The sequence below is a fragment of the Schistocerca gregaria genome, chromosome 1, assembly GCF_023897955.1.
Source record: "Schistocerca gregaria isolate iqSchGreg1 chromosome 1, iqSchGreg1.2, whole genome shotgun sequence".
Lineage (NCBI taxonomy): Eukaryota > Metazoa > Arthropoda > Insecta > Orthoptera > Acrididae > Schistocerca > Schistocerca gregaria.
In genome coordinates, this window is record NC_064920.1 from 371,227,703 (window position 1) to 371,253,556 (window position 25,854).

Sequence of the window (25,854 nt, forward strand, 5' to 3'; positions counted from 1 at the left end):
TAGTACACCCTTTCAATAATCACACAAACACCGAAATGGCAGATGTAAGAGATCGCCGAATAAAAAAAGCAACTATTATTGTTTAATAGGGGAAAAGCATCTGGACCAGATGAGAGATCTGCAAGATTTTTCTGGATTATGCAAAGGAACTTGTTCCTCTTCTAGCACCAATTTATTTTAGATCACCGGAGCAACAAAAGGTACACACTGAATGGAAAATTCACATATTCCTGTTTTTAAGAATGGTTATAGGAGATGCATATAACTATTGGGTAATATTGCTGACATCCATCTGTTGTAGAATCACGAACATGTTTTGTGCTCATATATTGTGAAATTTTTGGAGAATGAAAATCTCTTCTGTAAAAGAGATTCTGAGAACAGTGACATTGCAAAACTCTGCTCAGTCTATGCTTCTAGAATTATCAGGAGAACCCCAAGAAAGTGTAATAGGACCATTACTGTTCGTAAACTACAGTATACAAATGAGCCAGCAGATCACTTAAGAAGACAGCTGTGAACTGCACACAAACTGATAAATGGTCTGTGGACTGGCAGTTCACTCTGAATGTAAATAAATGTCACATACTGCACATAAATATGAAAGAAACTCAATACTGGTAAAAACACTGTTGGGGACAGATTCCTCGAAACCGTATCTACCAGAAAATATCTAAAAGTAACAATCCCGAGTCACCTTAAGTGGAGTGGCCACGCAAAACAATTAGTAGGAAATACTGTTGCCAGAGAAATTCATAGGAACAATAGGAAGAATACTGAGAGGTAACTGATTCACTTGTTTGATTGATTCTTGAGTATTGTTCATCAATCTGGGACCCTTACCAGGTAGGAATTACAGAAGAGATAGAGAAGGTTTATGGAAGAGTGGTGCATTTTGTCACAGTATCATCTAATTGATGAGAGAGCACTAAGATTTTCAATGAACTACAGTGCAACCATTACAATAGAGGCTTCAGTGCATCAAGAAGTAGTTTACTATTGAAATTCTGAGAGAGTGCATTCTTGGAAGAGTTGGATAATGTGTTACTTCTTCCCACATCTCATGAAATGACCACACTGAGAAAATTCAAAGAATTAGAACTTCTAAGATTTACCAACCATCATTCTTCCCACATCTGACTTATGAATGGAACAGGGAAGACTGTATTAGATAGTGGTACCGGAAGTATTCTCTGTTACAGTCCATCATGTGATTTGTAGAGTACAGATGTAGCTAGTAATGTTTAACAACATCATTTCATATCTAATTGCTACAAATTCAAGGAAGACACAATTAAGACTTTTATGCATCAGTTCTTAACCTTGTTTGTACTAGAAACTGTAGTGGTGCAAAATTTTGAATTTAATCATCGTGAAAGACAATTTTACAAATATATTACACATACTAGTAGAATTGGGCACAAGTGGTGAAGTACAATAGACACCCAATGGTAACTGTCACTTTTACTAAACTATAATCCAATAGTTTTGTAGATAGTATTTACTTTTTGTAACTGATAAATGAGAATAGCTTACAATTTGCCATTATGTAGCTTCCTAATTGTGACATGCACCACTCAACTATAATGTAGAGGAAGAGAAGGGGGGGGGGGGGGGGGGAGAAGCAGAGTTTGAATAACAGGAAACCTTGAACATATCAGATACTGTTTCCTGCCTACAGACACAGATAAGTGAAAAAAAGTTAAAAAGTCAGTGGGATTAGGAACTATAATGAAAAGACAATTGAACACAAAATTCTGAAATTGTTTTCAGGAGTATTTAATGCAAAAATTTCCAATAAAAAGAATAACTTAATGAACTAAAGAGCCCTTTACAAAAGATTTCTGAAAATAATGGAACGTAGTATGCTGTAACATAGCATTACACAGATATTAAGTAAATAGTTCTCATTTATTTACTCTGAAGAAGTAGTCTTGTTAGATGATATTCTAAATATTCTTCATGCTTCAATGAGTGTCTTGTAAAAGATTACACGGGCAGTAAGCTATAAATAACTGGGCATACAAAATAACAGCCTTTATAGTCTATAGTTAGATTTGTTAAAATTACATTGAAAGCATTCTCAAAAATAATTTTGATGTAACATTGGAAACAATACTGAAAACACATACAGACCAAAAATGCAAAAGTAAATAATAAAAGTAAGACATGTCACAGAATCCGGCGTGAACTTCCATGAATTCAAAAGCAGGCTTTCCTGTTCAGCACCTCATAGAAGCATTCACCTTCGTAGAATTAAAATTAGGTTTTCTGGAACCTTTCCACGGACAGACAATGGTGCTCGCACCACAATTTCATGACAACCATTCTACTAATAAACACAGTCAGTCAATACACAGTATTGATAGCCATTTTCCAGGCCTTTGAACTAGCATGGACTACATGGCTTTACACAAATTATTTTTAATCTAATAAAACAGAATAAAACTTAATTTCACATACTGCAGCCTGTGCTCTTATATTAAACTAATATTTGTAGTGGAATATGTTCTCCACATGAAATGAACAAATGCCTCTCGAAATTGGCCAAGGAATGTGCCAATGTCATCTTTAAAAAAAAATGAAATACATGAGTTTTATTGACAATGAATTTGTGCTTCAGGTCATTGCTCGTTATAAGCACCAGTAGTACATCTGCATCACATTTCAACAATAAAAACAGACACCTTGAAAATTTAAGCCATTTACATCATTGCATTTCAATATTTACACTTTTTATACAGTTATAACAATATATTGTACAACACAGTAGTTCTTATGCAACAACGTCTAACTAAATCTATCACCAGTGATCCAGGTTATGGTTAGGACTTAAACCTATAGTGTAACTGTTTCTGCAATGAAACAGCTTCTATAGACCAACTGTAAATGAAAGTTGGGAAAAAAAGAAAGAGTTGGAATGTTATGTCTGTAAAAGGACTAGAGAAGACATTCTTTTTGTTTGAAAACAGCTTAAATAAAGAAAGTGGAAAGCTGTCCCAACACCAGCAAAAATTTTCCAAGATAAATACATGAAAGAATTTTCCACATGGTAACAACAACAGTGAAAAAACTAGCCTACTTGAGAACAATTCTCTGTATGTGATCATGGCCATAGAAGTAAATTATCACTTTTCTTCAAAATAAATTAAAAACTAATTGTCTTCACACCATCCAGCGGCATTTAAATGCTGCATCACACATACACACACATACAGGTATATATTAGCACCATTTCAAAAGGGATATTGGGAAAAATTTATGGCAGGATGTTTGTGCTCTAAAGTTGTTTTGTCTTTTAAAAAGAAAACCTATGCCTCTAAAATGTATATCTTGCACAAAGACTTGCACAATGTGATTTATGAGGACTTACTTCAGGTAATAACTTTTCTTACAAAATAGCACAAGAAACATTCTAAAAATTTAAATGGAAAAAGGAATTTATTTCTTGGAATGGAATGAAATGCAACATTGGTCTCACAGGTGTGTGGAATGCATACTTATATGAATAAGTCTTGTCTTTCTGTGAACGACAAATATTGTTGGCACCATATCTTTCTACACAAAACTAACAACTGCATTCTGACTCAAGAAATACTGCGTTACCGGAAGTAGTGTGCCTAGAACCATTCCTAATAGTTAAACCTGTGTTACCAGATTAATTAGTTTATCAAGTTCCTGTTCAATTTGTTTTCTCCGTGCTACTTCTTCATTTAGCTTGTCCATAAACTCTTTTACTGTTTTTGTGAACAATTCCTTCTGCTCTGCTAGACTCTGCTCCAACTTTCCTACCTGTAAGTTTAGAAAATGTTTGATTATTCTGTTTTCAAAAATTGTTCTTTAGAAACCATAGATATACAGTGCAATGTTTTTGCTTACCCTCTCCTTGAGTTCAAATAGCTGCTTTGTAGATATTGTGCCATCTGAGCTTGTAGTAGGGGGCTCTATTCTCTGCTCTACATCATGCGATAACACATTACTAGGTTCAGGACCTTTTGTTTGTGCAGAGAGCAATGCAGTACTGCCAGAAATACTCTGACTTAATGATGTTGACTTTGAACTCGTTAGAGATGCACTTTCAGAAGTGAACCAATGTAGTTCAGAACTTGCTGCACTCATTGAGAAGGGCCTCTGTTGTACAGAGGAACCACCTATTGAAGAACCTGTGCGAGTAGTTGATGAGTGCCTCATTATCACTGGAACTACATTCTCTGTTGAAGGCTTCTTTGATTTTGCCACTTGTTTTTCTTGAGTGGTGATATTCTTCATGGCAGCTGCAAGTCATAACAAGCAAAAAGTAGTAATTATGTTCGAAGTTTTCATGTAACTAAGTCGTCTTTTAAATGAACATTCATTGGCAGCTGTATATACGTTTTATAGCAGCTATCACAATAAATCATCAATATATATGATTTAATCTAGAACAATTGTAAAAGCTGAGAACATGTGAAGTATATACCTATTTGTATAGTTCAGCAGCTCTTGTTTTCAGGCATAACGAAATAAAATAGGTAACCCTGAAACTGGGAGTTTTCTTTCTTCATATTTTCAATTATTGACATAAAAATCAACACCAGAACTCCTGACTTTTCTAATTATAAATTTTCTCTTGTATTTAATTTTTACCACAGTTCACTATTCTCCATTAGTATCGCCATAAATAACTTTTAACTTACAGTTACCAACTATGACAATGTATTGTGCCTTTCTGTACCAATATATGCATGGACCACACAAAACTCTCCCCTCTAGTGAAACTGATGCATTAATTTATGGACAGAGCAAACCATAATGTTAGTTGTTGAAAGGTACTGCTAATGTACTTACTAGTGCAAACACCATTTTGCGAATGACAAAGTTAGCATTACACTTTTTTCCCCATCTGATTATGTTAAAAAAATGCCAAGAAAGGCAGAACTAATTCTCTATAAGACAGTTTTTTATAGTTACAGCCATGAAGTCAGAAGAAGAAATTTACAGTGCCTAACTGAGAAGGATTTTTTGTAGTAAAACAAATGTGATCAAAAGCTTGCAATTTTTTCTGAAAAATGAAACTGGTTTCACTAGGAGCAAATTCACTGCTACTGGATGGGCAAATAAAAAGTTCTATGCTTTGGGAATCTGCTGCAGATATATACAGTGGACAGTATTAGACCAAGTTTTGAAACCATGTTTTTTTTCTTTGAAGTTGAGAAAGATGGGGAAGGGGGTGGGTAGCAAAATTTACAAAAATAGTTTTGGTGGAAGGCTCAGTCACTTATTTTAAGCATTAGTTGAAAATGGGATATCCCAGCATCAGAGGACAGACAATATTGTTCTTTCTCTCATTCAACAATACTCCTTTAATGATCCTATGGGTCCATCTTCTCGTAACTACGATATTTTGCAGTAGTTCTATTTATCAACCTCTGACTGAGGCGAGCTCCTTTTAATGGTTCATTATCAGCTTTCACACCACATTATTATATGAAGCCCCTTTATGGCTTCTAGTTTTTAGTGACATTTGAAAATTTTATCATTTTTACTTACTTATTAGAGAATGCACACACTGCTATACATCATCACTAATATACCAATAAATAAAGATGCACAAATGAAGAGAAGTGGTTGGTTTTCTATTCGAATACCCTCCTCCTTTCACACACACACACACACACACACACACACACACACACACACACACACACACACACATTGAACATAAATCACGTAAATCTTATAAATCTTAATAGTAATTCGCATTCTAGAATCCTTATATGTCGATTAATTATAACAGGAGCAGCTAATATGGTATTCTTTTATCTGCTTCCGAATATCTGGGTAGTTCCAATTTTCTGCAAGCTGTCTAAAGCAAATATCTTTCACAGTTTGCCGGCATACTACAAAACTGCGATCTGAACCCTAGGCCAGTGTTATAGAAATTTTTTGTGTAGTTCACAGGTTATCCTAAAATCATTCTTGGTAACAGTCATAAATACTATTAGAGAGTAAATGTATTGTCCATGAGTACAAATTCCAAGGTCTTTTAAAAAGACTCTACAAGTTGGTAACAGAAAAACTTCCAATAATTTCTTGCTGTACACTTCCATATGAAACATTTTTCTAAATTTCAGCTGAAATGGCCCATAACACTTACCATAGAGCTGTATTGAATGAAATTATCCTAATCATATCTGCATGGCAACATATGGAGACACTTTCTCTGCAAAGCAAGCATAACAGATTTTTGGTTAACTCATCCCAGGCTCATGCTAACTCTGGGAACTACTTGTAATTATTTTCTCTTACTCTCCACTCCATGCCTCTCATGGATTTTCAAGTCATTCATTGGTGCACTTGTATCATCAGAAAATGAGAGTCCTTAGTGGGGACACAATATTTAATCTTGATGGTCCCTGTGTTTTTGTTAGCGTTAGGAAGTATTCATTGACATTGATGCCTAATGATTTTAATTTAACATGATCCATCTTGCAGCTGTTATCAGCAATGAAGTTATGTATCACTTGCTTTACTGAGTCTATGCATTTCATGCCTAATCATGCACCAAACAGTCATTGCTTTGTTTTTGGAATTTCGTATTATTTGCACACAGCCCATTATGTGCTGAGGAATTTTGCAGTACTGTTGGCAGTGCAGATTTATGTCTTAATTAGAACTAGCCATCTGTATTAATAGAGAACTTTCAGTTTCCAACATAAGATACTTTGATCCCAGACGTAAGTGATCTTTTCTCTCGGCTTCTGCTGTAATTGCCTCTATGATTAGAAGGGAAAACTGGAATCACAGTGTTTTAAGAATTTTACTGTCTACTGTGTGATCTTGGGAAACAGTGTCCCATTGTCCATCCAATAAATTCTGCCTGAATATTATTTATTATTCCTTAAAGCTGTAGTTTTCACTTCATGGTTAAAGTTGACTGGTATGGATACTTCACTACTGTCATCTGACCACCAAATCCAGATAAAAATTTATTACATGCTCCCATCTATTTCCTGGAAGGCAGTTGGATTCAGAAATAACTTAACAGCTGTTGGGCTGTGTCATCCTGTTCTTGTTGGGAATGTTACAAAGGGAACAAACCAAATCAGTGATGAAATCAATACAACAATCAGCACATACAAGACTTCCTAGTTAGATCCATTGCAATCAGTACTCTCTCCCCTCTATAATGAACACTACTGAGGGGTAATCTGGATTACTGCACCAATGTCTGTGAGAATTGCAACATAAATGAAGAATAGCCAAAGTGAATCCTAAATTAGAAGACGCATAAAACTGTGCACCAGCAATAAGTGATTAAGGCTGAAGAGAGATGGCAGACTTATAAGGCTGACAGCAGCAGTACTGTCCCCTTCTGTGTGACTATAAAATTTAAGTCTCATGCCATGCTCTGGTTGTGCATAGATATGAAAAGGTGTCTGATGGTGAACAGTTTAAACTCAACCCTGGAGTCCCAACACAATAATGTACTAGTCTGTGGTAATAGTTTCAATGGATCAAGTACCACATGCAGCTCAACAACATTTCACTCTACAGGCCTATAGAACATACACTATGAGATCAAAAGTATCCGGACACCCCCAAAAACATAAGTTTTTCATATTAGGTACATTATGCTGCCACATACTGCTAAGTACTCCATATCAGCAACCTCAGTAGTTGTTAGACACTGTGAAAGCAGAATGGGGTGATCTGAGGAATTCAAGGACTTCGAACGTAGTGTCACTTGTGTCGTATGTCTGTACGTGAGATTTCCATACTTCTAAGCATCCCTAGGTCTACTGTTTCCAATGTGATAGTGAAATGGAAACTTGAAGGGACACATACAGCACAAAAGCATACATGCTGACCTCGACTGTTGACTTAAGAGACCGTCGACAGTAGAGGGTCACAATGTGTAATAGGCAGATATCTAACCAGACCATCACAAAGGAATTCCAAACTGCATCACGATCTACTTCAAGTACTACGACAGATAGGCGGGAGGTGAGAAAACTTGGATTTCATGGTTGAGTAGCTAGTCATTATCCACACATCACACCGATAATTGACACATGACGTCTCACTTGGTGTAAGGAGCGTAAACATTGGATGATTGAACAATGGAATAATGTTGTGTGGAGTGACAAATCACTGTACACAATGTGGCGATCCTTTGGTAGGGCATGGTATGGCGAATGCCCGGTGAACATTATCTTCCAGTGTATGTAGTGGCAACAGTAAAATTCAGAGAGGTGGTGGTGTTATTCATGGATTGGGCTTCCACCCCTTGTTATTTTGCATGTCATTATCACAGCACAGGTCTACATAGATGTTTTAAGCACCTTCTTCCTTCCCACTGTTGAAGGTCAATTCAGGGGTGGTGATTGCATCTTTCAACATGATCAAGCACCTGTTCACAATGCACGGCCTGTTGTGGAGTGGTTATGTGGCAATATCATACATGTAATGGACTGGCCTACACGGAGTCCTGAACTGAATCCTATAGAACACCTTTGAGATGTTTTGGAACAATGACTTCATGCCAGACATCACTGACCGACATGGATACCACTCCCCAGTGGAGCTTTTTGTGGAGAATGGGCTGCCAATCTCCAAGAAACCTGCCAGCACCTGATTGAATGTATGCCTGCGAGAGTGGAAAGTGTCATCAAGGCTAAGGGTGGGCCAACACCATACTGAATTCCAACATTACTGATGGAGAGTGACATGAACTTTTAAAAGATTTTCAGCCAAGTGTCCTGATACTTTTGATCACATTGTATATCAGGTTAACACGACACTTTTTTTGCTGTGGGTAGGAGTATATACACTCCTGGAAATTGAAATAACAACACCGTGAATTCATTGTCCCAGGAAGGGGAAACTTTGACACATTCCTGGGGTCAGATACATCACATGATCACACTGACAGAACAACAGGCACATAGACACAGGCAACAGAGCATGCACAATGTCGGCACTAGTACAGTGTATATCCACCTTTCGCAGCAATGCAGGCTGCTATTCTCCCATGGAGACGATCGTAGAGATGCTGGATGTAGTCCTGTGGAACGGCTTGCCATGCCATTTCCACCTGGCGCCTCAGTTGGACCAGCGTTCGTGCTGGACGTGCAGACCGCGTGAGACGACGCTTCATCCAGTCCCAAACATGCTCAATGGGGGACAGATCCGGAGATCTTGCTGGCCAGGGTAGTTGACTTACACCTTCTAGAGCACGTTGGGTGGCACGGGATACATGCGGACGTGCATTGTCCTGTTGGAACAGCAAGTTCCCTTGCCGGTTTAGGAATGGTAGAACGATGGGTTCGATGACGGTTTGGATGTACCGTGCACTATTCAGTGTCCCCTCGATGATCACCAGAGGTGTACGGCCAGTGTAGGAGATCGCTCCCCACACCATGATGCCGGGTGTTGGCCCTGTGTGCCTCGGTCGTATACAGTCCTGATTGTGGCGCTCACCTGCACAGTGCCAAACACGCATACGACCATCATTGGCACCAAGGCAGAAGCGACTCTCATCGCTAAAGACGACACGTCTCCATTCGTCCCTCCATTCACGCCTCTCGCGACACTACTGGAGGCGGGCTGCACGATGTTGGGGCGTGAGCGGAAGACGGCCTAACGGTGTGCGGGACCGTAGCCCAGCTTGATGGAGACGGTTGCGAATGGTCCTCGCCGATACCCCAGGAGCAACAGTGTCCCTAATTTGCTGGGAAGTGGTGGTGCGGTCCCCTAGGGCACTGTGTAGGATCCTACTGTCTTGGCGTGCATCCGTGCGTCGCTGCGGTCCGGTCCCACGTCGATGGGCACGTGCACCTTCCGCCGACCACTGGCGACAACATCGATGTACTGTGGAGATCTCACGCCCCACGTGTTGAGCAATTCGGCGGTACGTCCACCCGGCCTCCCGCATGCCCACTATACGCCCTCGCTCAAAGTCCGTCAACTGCACATACGGTTCACGTCCACGCTGTCGCGGCATGCTACCAGTGTTAAAGACTGCGATGGAGCTCCGTATGCCACGGCAAACTGGCTGACACTGACGGCGGCGGTGCATAAATGCTGCGCAGCTAGCGCCATTCGACGGCCAACACCGCGGTTCCTGGTGTGTCCGCTGTGCCGTGCGTGTGATCATTGCTTGTACAGCCCTCTCGCAGTGTCCGGAGCAAGTATGGTGGGTCTGACACACCGGTGTCAATGTGTTCTTTTTTCCATTTCCAGGAGTGTATTTTTAAGTAGTGAGGGAAGTTGTTCTTTCAGTTGGAGTCCCAAAACCTACTGTATGGAGACACTGTCAGCAAACTGGTCGTGCTCTTAGAAACTCAAGACTCTTGTAGCCGCTCCTCATTCCAATTTTTTTCGTGTGTGGCTTCATAAAAATCATCACTTTCAAAAGGAATGATCAATGAACTGGAGGTCATGACTAAGAACCATAACTTTAATTCCTGATGTGGAGCCTCATTTCAAGATCAAATGCTTTGTGATGCCGGTATTCAAAACTTTGTTGCTCATAAAATGTGGGCCGCGATTCTAAGGTATGACAGTCCTGGTCTCAAAGACATGCTGGTAGTAGTCTAGGTCCAAAAATTGAAAGACATCACTGAACTTTAACATGGATGTTGTTGTAATTCTAACAGTGGATACCTTGGAACAGCCCAAGTTTTGCATGGCTCGGGTTCACCAACACAACCTCTGAAGTAGATGGTCGTAATGTTTTGGCTCATCAGTGTATGGTCAAACTGTTATGAGTCGTATCATGGTATGCGATTTTGTCTAAAATAAAGTCTTGCAAAATAAGTGTCACTCCTCTCCACAGACAAAATGACATTTTACAACTACAATTAAGGCAAACCTCTTACATAATGAAGGAAAGGTGGCAATGTATAGACAAAGAAAAATTTTCCGATGAGGTGGTCGAAAATTTCATCTGTGTGTTTCCCAATCAACAGTGCACCTACATTTATAGCTGAAGCAGAAAAACTTAAAACACAATAAAATTTAATAAATGTGACTGCCAATTTCTCTTGCTGCTGTATATCATATGTTACAAAAATCTAATTAGATAATTCTGAGAAGTGATTTTTTTAACTTGCAAGTATTCCTCAGCCCCAACGTGGCCATTCCACAGCAGTTGTGGTAATAAAATTAAGCTACTAACAGCATGCGCAGAGGAATACAATGAGTTGGAAGTAGTCCAGATGTGAGGTGTGAATAAAATGATTTGCAGAATGGAACCATTGACAATCCGATTTTGAAGTCATTTAAACTTCAGTTTCAAAAAACTTGCACAAATCCCAGAATATTGCAAAACTGTGTGAAAAAATTGGCCTTGTTTGCTATATTTCACACAGCTCTGAAGTGGCACTATTCAACAGTAATTTTGAATTGCACCACAGACACAAGTGATTAAATAATTACAGATTTTTAAGAAGTAATGGCTGTTTGTGTCTACAAAAGAATCTCTATGTAAGAATCAATCTTCTTACCAGGCTGCATAGACTGAAAAAATATATGGTGGTTGCATTTTCACACAATATGAAATTATGTTTTAGTGACCAGGATCTGGAAACATTATCCAGATTCTGAGCTAAGCTTTCTAAAGAGATCCTGCTACTTAAAGTTTATTGTGCTTCATAACATTTTTTTCTTTTATTTATTCTTTTGTTTGTGCATTGCTCCCCATCCACCCATTTATCCATTCACCCATTCACAACTGGTCAAAGGGAATGGAACATACTTCAGGTATAGACCTTGTGTATGCTGTACTGGACAAGGAAGGAAGATTATTGTTAATGTCCGATCAGCAGTAAGGTCATCAGAAACAGGGAACAAGCTCAGATTGGAGATGAAAACTGTTAATTTCCTCCTTCAAGTACCACCTGCTCAAATTATTTTATGAAACAACGAAAATCTAAATCTGGATGGTTGTACAGGGATTTTAAATGTGACTCTTCTGCATGAGAGCCCACTGCGTTAACCATTGTCTTACCTTGCTCAGAACATTATTGAAGGAATCACTGTGCACTTTTCTAAAGTGATTAATAGAGAGCCTGGAGCATTTAATTCAAGATTACCCTCTTTGATATGACCTACACCATTTCATTTCAACATTATCTCACTCAGTCCTATTCATGAACTGTGAGGGAAGAGAACTTTAAGAAACAATTGCAGGGAATTTTTAAATCTGTAAATGTGTGACAGGAAATTTATTTATTTATTTATTTATTTTTTTTTTGAGTTCTTAGTTACATCATTTTAGGTCGTTTTAAGATTTTATTTTGGATGATCCAGTAGAAAGAAAATTTCAAAGTAGCTCACTAAATGATGAAGCAGAAGAAGGAGGAGGAGAAAGAACAAAAGCTGGATATACAATCATCAATAGTATAGCAGCCATAGTGTGTATAAGCAGAAAGTACACACTTCTCCCTTTAAATGAAAACAAACAATTATTGGTGGTGTAGGGATAGTGCATGGCCCGAGGAAAGCAAATAAATACCGATAGTGGGCCCTTTCTTATTAGGTGGCAAACATGCAGCACACTAAAGTGGAACTACTGGTCCTGTGCATCAGTAGGGGTAAACTGGGAGTTAGTAAGTTGGGTGAAAAATGTGGTTGCCAATTTGTACAGGTTTACCTCAGACATCAACAACTTGGAAACATGATTGTATCGTACGTGGACATCATTGTGTTCCGTAAGAATTACCACAAACATTTTGGCTTCAAACGTTCATTTGTCCAGCTTCCTGGCAGCCTGGCCTTGCCAAAAAGTAAAGTTTATCTTTACCATACAGTGTATTTTCTGAGTGTGGATAATTAACATGCAGGCAAATAATGTAAAAAAATTGAGTATGATGCAACTGATTCTCTCTAAGTAATTAATAAATCAAACTTAAGAGTGAAAAATTAAAATTTCTATAAATGCATTTAGATAGATCTGCAACACTGCCACATGCAATCTCAAAAACAACAGTATCATACATTATTATACAATGAACATTTAATGTTTGGAGACTGAAAGACTCCTGTTTTTAGAGCTTGTGTGATAAAAATCATTCCGAGAAAATTAGTACAATACAAAGTGTCAAGAATGATACTTATATATTACTGAGGCTGTACATCTAACAACCTAGCCTTTGTCCTTTATCAGACACTAGTTTATGAAATATATTACTTACATAACTGCCATTTAACTACTACAGTTGTATCCTATTTGCTATGAAGTAAGGAACACACAGACTGAAACAGTTCCAGATCTGATACCAAATTTAATTTTTCTGAGTACCTAGAACGGTTTCATTGGGCGTGTGAACTTGGTTTTTAATAAAGAATCTTAGTCCTATCTTCATATGATTACCTTGTTCAGCCTTAGCTTTTGTAGATGGCGGCGTTACTTTCTTCTCCATCTGATCAGGACTGTGAGAGAGTGCCTTGGGACTCGTCTGGCTTGGGGTAGGGCTCCGGGGACTAAGGAAATTTCTGGGCCCTGGTACATTCTTTCTTGCTTGATTCTGCATAAGTTCTTCTAACCAAGGTACTTTGTTCTTCTCACTTGCCCAGCTCTTTGACCCACTCTCTTCTTTGTCATCACTGTCTTCATGGCTGTTCTCAATTTCATTGTGTCCAATGTCAGCATTTCCATTCATCATTCCAACAGGAGCTTGTTCCTGAAATGTGACGGACATTTATGAAGAAAATTGCCAGTAGCATTACCCTTCTTCCCTCCTTTCTTTCTCCCCACACACACGCCCCCCCCCCCCCCACACACACGCCCCCCCCCCCCCCCCACACACACACGCCACGCCACACCCACGCCCAACTGCTGCACACATGGCCACTGTCTAAGGCTGCTGCATCTACAATGTCTGAGAATCAGATCCACACAAACCACTCCACTTGCCTCCTCTCAGCAGCTGCTAGGCTAGCGACAAGATGTGGTGGCAACACTGGCTGCAAGCTGAGGGGTGCAGTAGGGAGGGGAGAATCAGTAGTGATGAGGGATTAGAGGAGTGGCACACGTACTCAACTGCACCCAGCTAGCAGCAATGGATCACACCTCAGTAAACAAACCATTTCATTTACCGAGACAAAAATGAAATCTTTCCAGTATTTTTTCAAACTTCCCTGATGTTTTTGATATTCCTGATTTCCAGGACCTGCGGCAACCCTGCAGATTATGTAAGTAATAATGGCTGTTAGTGCAGGCATTGCAATAAACTTGGTAAATTGAATACAAAGTTTTACAAAACCACATACTGTCAGGCGAAGAAGACACAGTGACCCATATTACTTATTAAATTTTTAATAGTCTTGAATGCGGTACAATTTAATATTACTAGACAACATGTTTCTATTGACAAACAACCATGTGCAGATCTTACTTTCTTTGTAATTGGTGACATCTAACAGTTTTAACCACAACAAAACTGTTACATTGAGTATTACTTTTCAAAATATCCAAAATATGATCAGCAAACAAATACAGCCATAGTCTTCTTCTGGTTCTATATGTCAACAAACATTGTCAGATTTTCGATGCACTGGTAAGTTTTTCATTCTAACAGTTTTGTTGTGGTTGGAACAGTACAGTGAAGGTATGATCTTAAGAAGGTTGTTGGTGAACCAAAACTGATTACTTAGATAATACTCAACTGTACTGCATATCAAGAGTATTAAAATTTGGAGGAATGAAACCAGTCATCCACCAACTTATACAGCATAGACTACTTACCGACTGTTTACCAAACGATGTGGGTAGTCTGCGGCGAGGAGCCTTTGCTCTTGAAGCAGTTGGATGAACCAGCATTGCACTACGCTCAATGCTGTCAAATTCTGGAACACCGTCTTTGACAGTGTGCGTTGACCGAGATGGTTTGCTTGAACTTCCTCCATCAACTCTGTCTACAGTTCTTTGATCAATAGACTCCTGTCTTAGTGAGGACTGAAATAAGGAGCCCAACCTTTGAGGCTTCTTGATGGGTGGCGGGAGTTGTGGCTTCTTTCCAGGAATTGGAGGGACAGGACTGATCTTGCCTTCTGTGGAAAAAGTTTTTATACAGCACAATGCAACATAAGGACATATACTTCTCAAAATAAAATTGCAATTTCAATCTTCTGAATTATTCCCGAAGTAAAAAATATGAACTTAATCAAGTAAGAAGTCTTCAATGATTTAGTGAAACATGTAAGTTTACCAAATTTTTCTGAAGGCAACAGCATGTAGTTCTCAGCCTTTTCAAAGTGAATAATCAATTTGTTTAATGTGTAAACCATCTAGACTAACTGCAACATTATGCAATTAATGTGTCTTAATATACTGAAGCAGCATATAGCACACTTTGCTAGCATACTAATATTTCCCCGTATCTCCTGGATCTATAGTTTCTTACCAGACTGGGAGGAACTGTAGTTTACTCAAAAACTTATTTTAGTTTCAGCCTTCCTCTTTCAAATGATGTATTCAATCATCCACAGAACACACACAAATATCAAATATGGGTCTGTAATTTACGTCTCTCCCTAACCTCCTGAACTGCGTCATTAATCAATGAGCAGGATATATGTTGGTAACATATGGTTTACAACAGTTCTTACAGGGGTTCCTAAATGAATCAAATACAAAATCCTTAATAGGCTTAAATCCCCCCCCCCATTTCCAATATATACCAGGCTATGAAGTTTCCATTCAAAGCTGTACAGTCCAGGCAATCAGGCAAAATCACTGAGCAATGAAGCAATTCACCGACACACCAGGTTGAAGATACATATTTGGTAAAATATTGTGTCCTGCTGTGTGAAAAAATCGTAACTGCCTGCTGCACATCCTCGGTCGATAGGAATAATCAACCCTTTGAGGCCTCTTTTAAGGAACCAAAGATGTGATAATCACATAGGGGGAATCTTTTGTCAAATTTTGACCCGTGTGGAACCTGGTGCACCATTCCACAATGGTGGTTTTCAACGGACATGTCGCACACAGTAAACACCCAACGGAAGATGATCAATGTCATAAATTACCGAGAGTGAAAATTAGTAATAGAAGGGTGAGGTTGCATTAACTCTGTCACTATTTTTCAGCAAGGTATAGAGCAGGATTAAATGCTTAAGTTAAGCAAAAACCGCCATCTCTATTTATAAGGTACTTACTCCTGAACAACTCTATCCTAATAGCTGGAAGTGCATGCCAAGATCTCTATGATGTAGTATTGCTTAGGATGACTAGTGCCAAGACAATGATCTTGCAATAGCAGATTTGCTCAGCTGTGTTGAACGTATGCGACATTTATGCTCAGTACACCAGTCCTCTGTAAGCCTGATAGTCTGACCAACGTATGACATGCTGCAACTGTGAGGAATACGATGGACACCTGACTTAAACAAATGAAGGTAATCCTTTACTGAACCCAAAGGGAGGGCGAAGGGTGGGGGGAATTCACATCATAGTGGAAATACTACCTGTGTATGGCAAAAAGGAGATAGACTTTGGCAACACCTTGGATTATCATAATTCGATTTGTCCATGCCTGGTCGATAGCACAGTGTGCATTTCATCCGTATTTCGCCACAAAACTTACTAGAATATCATTCATTCAGACCAGAGTAGCGACATGTTTTGCTACATGAAATGCTGAAGTACCCATGTCTCACAATTGGCCTAAGAGAAACCCCTTCCTGGTCAATCTTTGGAAGACAATATAACCTAAGGTGAACAGCACAATGAGAATTAAGACTCCTAATAGTGTCCTGCGAGATCTCTCTCTCTCTCTCTCTCTCTCTCTCTCTCTCTCTCTCTCTCTCTCTCTCTCTCTCTCTCCCTCTCTCCCTCCCTCTCTCTCCCCCCCTCACTCTCCCCCCCCCCCCCTCCTTCCACTTCTTATGGAGTCAGCAGCAATGCTGCGATATTCTGAATCAGACAGTGAGTACTGCACCTTTTTGCCATGAACAACACAACAATGGTAGCATTGCTCTTGCCCTCACTTAAAACAACAATATCCAGATCATCTCAACGTAAACATAAAGCACCCCTTTTTGCTACTGTTGTATTAGGCTTGGGTGAATGTGCACCAGTCCGCACATGACATGACTCTCTTGTAGCCCTCTTTACAGCTTTATGAGGTAGTTCAAAAAGAGCCTGTTCAACAAAACTAACTAAATCAACTGCTGACAAAAACATGTCATCGGCGCTAAATTTAAACCTTTTCCTAGCTTAGATACAGCTGCATTGTCAAAAGCTCTCTCCCTAAGATTTGTCACAGTACGCCAGCATATAATATTAGACTCTTGGGTCATAGAATTGTTCAAGCTTCACCAAATACCAGGCAGTTACAGAATAAAATTCCCAGCCAGATTGCAGACAAGATGGACTGTCCACCACATTCCAAGATTTTTAATTCAATCATTAAATGAACTCAAACAATTCCTTGGAAACAAAATCAAGCTTTTAACAAGTGTAATGGATCTTTTCACAATAAAGAGCTAGGTCAGCGCAACGCTTGATGTACGACTTTTACAGATGTTTAAAAAATATTTTGATCAAGAAAAATAAAAAATGAGGAAGCACACTGCAATCTTACTCTACTTCTGCACCATTTATCCAATGTCAACAAGCAATGATACATTTGCTCCACATAGAGGTAAACAATGTGAGACCCGAGTTTTTCCCTGCACACACAATGTTGAAGTAACTTACATGTATGCAGCTGGGTGACATAACTGACAACCACTGACGGAGTTAATGCTGCTTTACCTATTAATCATTAATTTTCATGACTGATCTTTCCATAATTGCCCTGCAAACCTAGGTTTAAAAATCCCTTGCAGCACAGAGCTTACTTGCTACAATTTTGGCTTGAAAATGACAAGGTGTGCATCTATCTAATTATTGGCAGTTGTCTGCAATGTCACACAGCTGTATTCCCGTTAGTTATTTGAACACAGTATATGTTGTGAGAAACTCAGGTCTCTCAGTAGTCCACCTTGCTGCAGGCCCCAGTTGTTAAACTGTGAAATGGCAGGAGAACAGCTCTAACAGCAACTGCCAACTGCTTTTAATGTACCTTTTGGCCGATAGTGATGGTTATGCAAAAGTTTAGTATGACGTAAGACAGTAAACCAAACCAAGAAATAAGATTTGCAGCAGAATTACACAGTAAATTCTGAAGGAGAGTCAAATGAATACATTGATTGCAAGCATGAGAGAGTAATCTCTAACCTAAAACCCAGACATTCAAATGAAGTTTAAGTGGCCACTTCATTTAAATTTTGCAACAGAACAATAGCAGCAACAACAATAAAACTACAACAACAACGACAACAACAAAAAATTAGCTTCATACTTCAGTCTGGTGAACTTTTGTAACTGGTATGTTTTGATAAAAGGTGTTGCACTATTCCAGTATGCATATCATTCAGGAAGAGATTCTGCTGTAAAAGTTAACGTCAAAACTTCTCATAAGATAGCTGGCAATTTGAATCATTTTCTGAAGGTGTCTTCATTGAAGTCTACATTTTAATAGTGGGACAATAACTACGACCACAACCACAGTCAGTGTCCCTTTATCTGTGGCAAACTGAAGACTCAGCAAAAGATGTGTAGGTGAAAGTACTAATTAATATAGAAGTTCCTTTTTTTTGTACCTGGATGAGTCTCTGAACTTGACAGGTACAGCTCAGTCAGTTATTTTGATGAGAACAGTGAATGAAATACTATAAGTTTGTAAGTAGCTGTTAGATCTCATTGTACTGAAGAACACAACATGTCAAGGTAAATTTGATGCCCTTTAATTAGTTAAGATGAGGTTTGGTCTACCTTGGACATTATTAACTTCTATAGCAACAGAAGCCACTTGTGTCATTACTGGCAAAATCAGTGGGTTAGTAGCATGTATCACAAACAGAAGGTTTAATTCTGCACCTGTGGGCAAGGTGGACTACTGTTCTTGTCTCTTGCACTGTTAATACGGTCAGTTTTCACTCTCCCAATTGACCTCACTTAATGGATCTGTACCATATCTATTTTACTACTTTCTTAGAGGTCTGTACCTCTATCAGTAAAAACAGAATCCATATAGTCACTTTGTTATCTGTTTGTCTGCCTGTTTGTCAGATTGTTACCCTCTTTTCCTTAGGAACAGGTAGAAGTCTCAAGTTGAAATTTATATCAAATACTGAGGTCTATGGTCCCTTTGTTAAGCTTCAAAGTCAATGCAGTCAAAAGATATGGCCATAAATGTCACATATTTTGATACTCGCACACTCACTCATCAAAAGCTATAAATGAACAAGCTATGTATGTGTCAGGCCTGGTGGATTAGTGGTAAAGCGTGTGCCTGGAAACTAAGAGGTCACAGGATCGAGTCTGTCAACCACAAATTTTTTAATCTTTGTTTTGAACTAGCTTTCACCTCTCAATGATGCAAAGAGTTTTCAGAAATATGCGAGTCAGATTCCACATTTAACTGAAGGTCCACTTTCTGTGGTTGGACAACTAGGGTAGGTGAGGACACACAAGTTGCAGAAGTGAGGTCCAACGAAGATTTGAACCAGGCCACAAAGCCACACAAAATCACCTATACGCCTTTACATATGTCTGCTTGTGTCTGTGTAAGTGCGGATGGATGTGTGTGTGTGTGTGTGTGTGTGTGTGTGTGTGTGTGTGTGTGTGTGTGTGCGTGCGTGCGTGAGAGTGTATACCTGTCCTTTCCTGATGAAGCAACCGTTGGTTGCTGAAAGCTTGAATTTTATCTGTGTGCTTGTGTGTCTATCAACACACCAAAACTTTCGTTTGGTAAGTTACATCATCTTTGTTTTTAGATATATTTTTCCCACATGGAACGTTTCCTTCTATTTTGCAAGAAAATACAGGTTCTTCTGTATTCTTACAAACTTTAATTTTCCAACAATATGACACATTATTACAAACTTTACTTTTCTAGCAATATGTTAAAATGGAAGCAACAGTAAAAAGATAGAATAATCCAACAGAATTATAATACCATGTTAAAATGTTTCTCAGTTTAAAGTGGCTGACTAACAATCAAAGATAAAATAAGGAGAGGGATGGACAGTCACTCTGATGGTAGCTAATGTGCTCTATCCACGAGTGGCTGAATGCAGTTACATGCAATTGGAGGTGCACACGGAAAATGCTGGTTAGCTGAATAGTCAAAGAGCAGCAGTACCAGTAGGAGAAGAATGTCTAGGTACACCAGGTGCTCTACAACCCTTCTTATACAATTTAAAAAATGCAGTCTAGTAAAGAAAGTTGATTCTTTTGCATAATATAGCATCATTCATCACCTACATGGTGAACTGCCTGTCCTTTCGTTAATGGTCATATTTATTGAGATATTACAAAATTAAGAAACCAGTAGCCTGAAATTCGAATAGTTTGCAATGAAAAATGAGAGTTGATACAAATTTATGCATGGTGTAATTTTAGGTCATACACTGCTATGTATGAAGTAGTGCAGCTAACATTGTTAAAATTTTCTTTAAACCTAGTAGTATCTCTGTCTCCACTTCTGTCCACGTGGAAAGATTACAGCAATAGTGAACTATTAGTAACATCTTTTGCATCTCAAATGATTCAAAATATTGAAACAAGTTTTTGGCAAATGCTAACATGCAATGAGAACAATATTTTGCCACATGTCTAACATGCAAAACTTTCTTTTCTACTGCAATATACAGGCACCTATAGATTTTTTTAACAAAATAATATAATTTTATCTGGGTAATCAACAGCCAGTGAAATGAGTATTGGCATGGGTTTGCAACAGCATAAATGAACAAATTATACATTAATTTTTGTACCAATGATGAGTGGAGTGATTGGCCTGTCTTCTGTTTGTTGTTTGTTGTTCAGTGATCCACTATTTGAGGATTTGGTTGATTGATTGATTACTTAATTGGGGGCAGGAGGGGTTATGGGACTATGAGGTGAGGTCATCAGTCCAGTGATTATAAAGTTACGCAAGGAAGAGAGAGGGTATGCTAAAAGGGGCTGGATGCAGTCGAGGACTGTAGAAGGTATGAAAGGGTATCCCAAATCTAAAAACTGGGAAAACAGATGGATAAAAGAGTGGTCTTAGCAACAGGCACAGGTCGTGGGTGACAGACTGAGATAACATGAAGGGAGGTCCCAACCACACCACCCTGCCGGTGTTCCAGGAGTAAAGCAAAACCTTATATCTGAAAATAAAAATCACTTTCATGGAGGAAACTGAGTATGAAAGGCCTTAAGAAGGGGACACTCCGCCAATATATGGGATACCATCAGTCTGATTCCACAACCACATTGTGTGGGTGGTTCATTATGCAAGAAGAAACAATGAGTTAGCCTGGTATGACCAACTTTTAGACAGCATAAGACTGTGGACTGCTTCCAAGAGGAGTGGGCAGGAAGAGTGTCAAACCACAGTAGACTCCCTGACTATGTAGAGCTTATTGCTGAGAGCAGCAGCACATGAAATGTCATTCCATTTTTGGGCAGAGAGAGATTTGATGTAGATCTGCACATCGGCAGCTGGAATCATGAAAGGAACAGCCAGCCAGTTCATTCCCTGGGATATCCACATGACTTGTGACCCAGAGAGACAACTAGGTGGGTGGCACAGCCGAAGGCATAGAGACGGTCATGGATAGCAGAGACCAAAGGGTGGTCAATAGCCTGGAGGCTGCTCACTGAGTCGGTACATATTAAAACACTCTTGAGGGAGGCCTGAGAAACAAATTGGAGGGTCCTATTGATGGCTAGGAGCTCTTCTATGGACATAGTACATGATCCTAGCAATAGATGGTTTTCAAACCCAATAGGAGACATGAAAGCATATCCCGTCTTGTCTATCATCTTAGAACCATCAATATAGAAAATGGTGATACCCTGGAATAGGTTAGTCCTAATCCATGGTGTAGGCACAACCCAAGAGGGGGAGGGGGTGGAATACATGGGGCGCATTCCAGTAAGTGGAGATGGAAATCCCAATAGACAGAACTGGCAATCATACCAGTGGGCCATTATCAGGAGGGAAACACCCCTTATTTGCAAAGAGGACAGGGTACATGGGATGGTCAGGGAACTGGCGAACGGCGATTGCATAAGAAACCAGGAATTGGCTCCATCGCATTTGTAGAGGGGGAATCAATGTTTCTGTGAGGAGATTGTCAACGGTACTAGTGCAAGAAGCACCAACAGCCAGACACACCCCTCAATGGTGAACAGGATCAAGTATTTTCAGAGCTGAAGGAGCCGCTGGGTCATAAACCTGACTGCCACAATCTAGTCTGTACAAGTCCAGAGCATTGTAAAGATGGTGAAGAGTAGTACGGTCTGCACCCCATGATGTGTGGACCAGGAGGTGGAGAGCATTAAGTTTCTGCATGTATGTAGTCTTCAGGTGGCTTATATGGGGGCAGCTTTTTACCAAAAATAAGGGCCAACAAACAGGACTGTGCTACAACATTAAGGAGCTGGTCACCTAAATAAAGTTCTGGATAGGGTGTACTGTGGGTCGACAACAAAAATGCGTAACTGTTTTGCAGGGAGAAAACTGGAAGCCATGGAAGACGCTCCACACAGAGGCCCATCAGATAGCACCTAGGACCTGGCACTCAGCAGATGCTCCTGCGGCAAAAATCATAGACATGGAACACTGAGGTAACCACAGGCCCAACAGAGGTTATAAGCCCACTGATGGCTACAAAGAAGAGTGTGGCACTTCACACAGAACCCTCTAGGATGTGGTGCTGAGTGAATAGCCAACTTGAACCCAGAAGAGCCGTTGGGATAAAAACTCTCTAATAAAATTTGGAAGTGGGCCACAAAAGCCCCGGTTGTGGAGGGTAAATAATGTGTGATGGTGCCAAGTCATGTCATATACCTAATGTAGGTGAAAGAAGACCACAACAAGGTGCCGACAGTTACTGAAATTCTGTCGGAGTGCTGTTTCCAATCTGAGTAAATGGTCTGTTGGAGATGGGGCCATATTATGTGAAGAGGTACGAGCCTGAAAAAATTCTCATCCTGTGAAGAGTTCATTATAAAGTTCGGCTTGGTGGGGGTTGATACAGATACGGGTCTGTTGAACTCAGCATTTCTGCTAGAGAAAGGTAGCATGGGAGGAGAAGAACACCAATGATGTCGCAGAGTGTCATGAGGTGTTCTGCAAGGATTAATGGACCAATACACAGAGAGCCTTGGAGGGTAAGACCCTGGCAGCCCAGAAGGCTATGAAGCTTGGATCAAACCTGCGATATAGAGGCATACGTCCCCAGGACAGAAACATAGCGCTCCCAGCATTCCTTCTTACTCTGATGAATAACAGAGAGCCTTAGCAAAGACATGCTTAAAAGCAAGAAGTATGGTCTCTGAAGGATATTGCTTAAATCATTACAACACCCGTCAATGGTCCTAGATAGCAACTGCTACATCATCCTTCATCCACCACGATGCCAGTTGATGACAATGGGTACCGGTGGATAGTGGGATAGCACTGCAGGCAGCATGAAGGTGTCAGATGTCTTGCAAGAGGCATCAATGCAATCAGAGAGAGATGTCAAAGCATACGGTAAATGTACATAAAAGCCAACTGGCTCTACGGAATGCCCAACGTGGGAGCCTATCAGTGGCAGGGGAATGAGAGAATTACCAGAAAGTGGTCACTGTTACAAAGATCATAATGGGGTGACCAGTGTAGGGAAGTCACGAGATCAACAGCATAAAAGGTGCTGTGAGAAGCAGTGAAGTGGGTAGGAGAACTGTTATTGAGGAGACACAAACTGAAGTCTGTAATAAGTTGGTCATTTAGAAGGCCCCTACCCGTTGAAGTGGCAAGCGCGCGCACACACACACACACACACACACACACGCACGCACGCACGCACGCACGCACGCACGCACACACGCAATGGTGTGCACTAAATTGCTCAAGCAGAAGGTACAGTGGAAGAATTGCAGTATTGTGGCAGGCAGGTCAACATAAAGAAGTGACCAACCAGGAGGGAGGTAGACATTGCAAATGGTGATTGCTGGACTTGTTCGCACTCTTAACACTATTGCTTCCAAACTGGTATGAAGGGGGATCCAGTCACTAATGACATCAGTGCGAACCAATGAGCAGACCCCTCCAGATGATATCCCGGGGTCGGCACAGTTCCAACAGAACACTCAATAACCATGGAAAAATGGACAGTGGTCATCACGGAAGTGCATTTCCTGAGGTGCAAGACAGAGTGCGGAGTAAGAGGAAACTAGTTTTTGAATTTCAAGCAGGTGATGCTAATATCCATTGCATTTTCATTGGATTACCTTGTGGCTACAGTCCAGGGTAGGCATATAGAAGTTGAGGAGGGCAGTCACATCACCGGGTCAGTGGTTGTCACCGATGAGGATGGCGTGACATCCATAAAAACTGGGTCTGATTCGGGATGAGGAGGAGGGGGGGGCGAAGCCTCCCGGGAAGCCGAGGAACCCTTGTCCTGTGACCTGTGTTGTTGTTGTTGCTCCTCCTTCTTCTCCTCCTCCTCCTTCTCCTCCTCCTCCTCCTCTGAGGAAGGGAAATGGCGTTATCTGTAAGGGAGTAGGTGGCAGCAATGTTTGGACAGAGAGCGAGCAGCTTTGGGGCCAGAGCATGGGTCCCTCATCCGACTCAAGGTTGTAGGCTTTCTAACTCGATAACACTGGGAAGGGTAGTTCTGAGAGGCAGCCCCTTCGTTAGCAGGAGCCAGAGGAAAGGATTTATTCCCTGGATGAGGAGAAGGAAGAGGAGGGGGAGCAGGAGTAGGAACATTTCCTTGAGGGGAAGGGAGGTGAGATGCCAAGGGTGAGGAAAGGGAAGGGGGGCAAGACTGGCTTAAAGAGGAGGGGAAGATGTAATGGAGGCAAAGGTAGAGGAGAGATGCACAGGATGAAGACTGTCAAACTTCTTCCAGGCCTCAAAATAGATGAGAGTCTAAGATCTTTATTTCCTGAATTCTTTTTTCCTACATGTACACTGGACACTCCAATGAGCTTGGAGAAAGACGACCAGAACAGTTTACACAGACAGTGGGGTGCAAGCATTCCCCACATGATGAGGGCGGCCACTGTCACCATAGATGGGAGTGGCATTGCATTGCGAGGACATGCGGCCGAACTTGAGACAATGGAAGCAATGAGTGGGAGGTGGAACATATGGTTTCATGTCACATCATTACCTTGACATTCAAAGGCAGAGCTTCCCCCTCCAATGCCATGATGCAAGTGCCAGTGTCTACACACTACACAATGGGCCTTAGGGCCTCTCTGGGCACACCAAACAAAATTATTGACGCAAGGGGGAGGGGAAGCGAGGGGGAATGTTAGGACGTGAGAGAGTGTGTGGATGTGAGTTTTAGTTCACACTGAAGAACATTTTCTGAAAGAAGTCAGCCATGTTTCCAGTAGTGTTTAAGTATCTACTGACAACTCAATGCCTCAACTATACAGCAAGTGAGTATCTTTACTCCTTCAGTCATTTGTATTCATGTAGACTTAGCCATTACCGTATAAATACATTTTTTTTTACCTGATCGAGCTGCAGCTACCTCTGGAGGCTTCTTCTGTGGTGCTTCCGTTGAGTCCAGCTTGCTTATACCAGAAGAGATGACAGGTTTTGTAATACTGTCTCTAACTCTGTTTGTTGTTGTTTGGGTCTTTGCTGGTGGGCGTTCACTTTTCTTTGGTTGCTGCATGCAGATAAAGTCATGAACTACAATTAGATAATTTGATTTAAATTACTATGTAAATATGAGATGTGACAATGAAATAATGGGACTACTGCTGTAAAACATTTTACTTCAAAAATGAACCTATTTAGTTACTGTCACGCTCAATAT

The 25,854-nt window shown here is 40.4% G+C and overlaps 1 protein-coding gene across 3 annotated transcripts in view; it reads right to left on the reverse strand.

The window, feature by feature from the left end:
- Positions 1–1,763: 1,763 nt before the first annotated feature.
- The window catches only part of LOC126346985 (CD2-associated protein-like), a 69,786-nt gene continuing 45,695 nt past the window's right edge, over positions 1,764–25,854 (reverse strand). For all 3 annotated transcript variants that reach the window (XM_050002233.1, XM_050002234.1, XM_050002235.1), the window contains 5 exons: positions 25,545–25,704; positions 14,732–15,036; positions 13,358–13,667; positions 3,880–4,274; positions 1,764–3,792 (listed from right to left, as the gene is read on the reverse strand). In XM_050002233.1, coding sequence (XP_049858190.1) covers positions 3,640–3,792; positions 3,880–4,274; positions 13,358–13,667; positions 14,732–15,036; positions 25,545–25,704 — 1,323 coding nt within the window. In that variant the 3' untranslated portion in view covers positions 1,764–3,639. The remainder of the gene's footprint in view (positions 3,793–3,879; positions 4,275–13,357; positions 13,668–14,731; positions 15,037–25,544; positions 25,705–25,854) is intronic.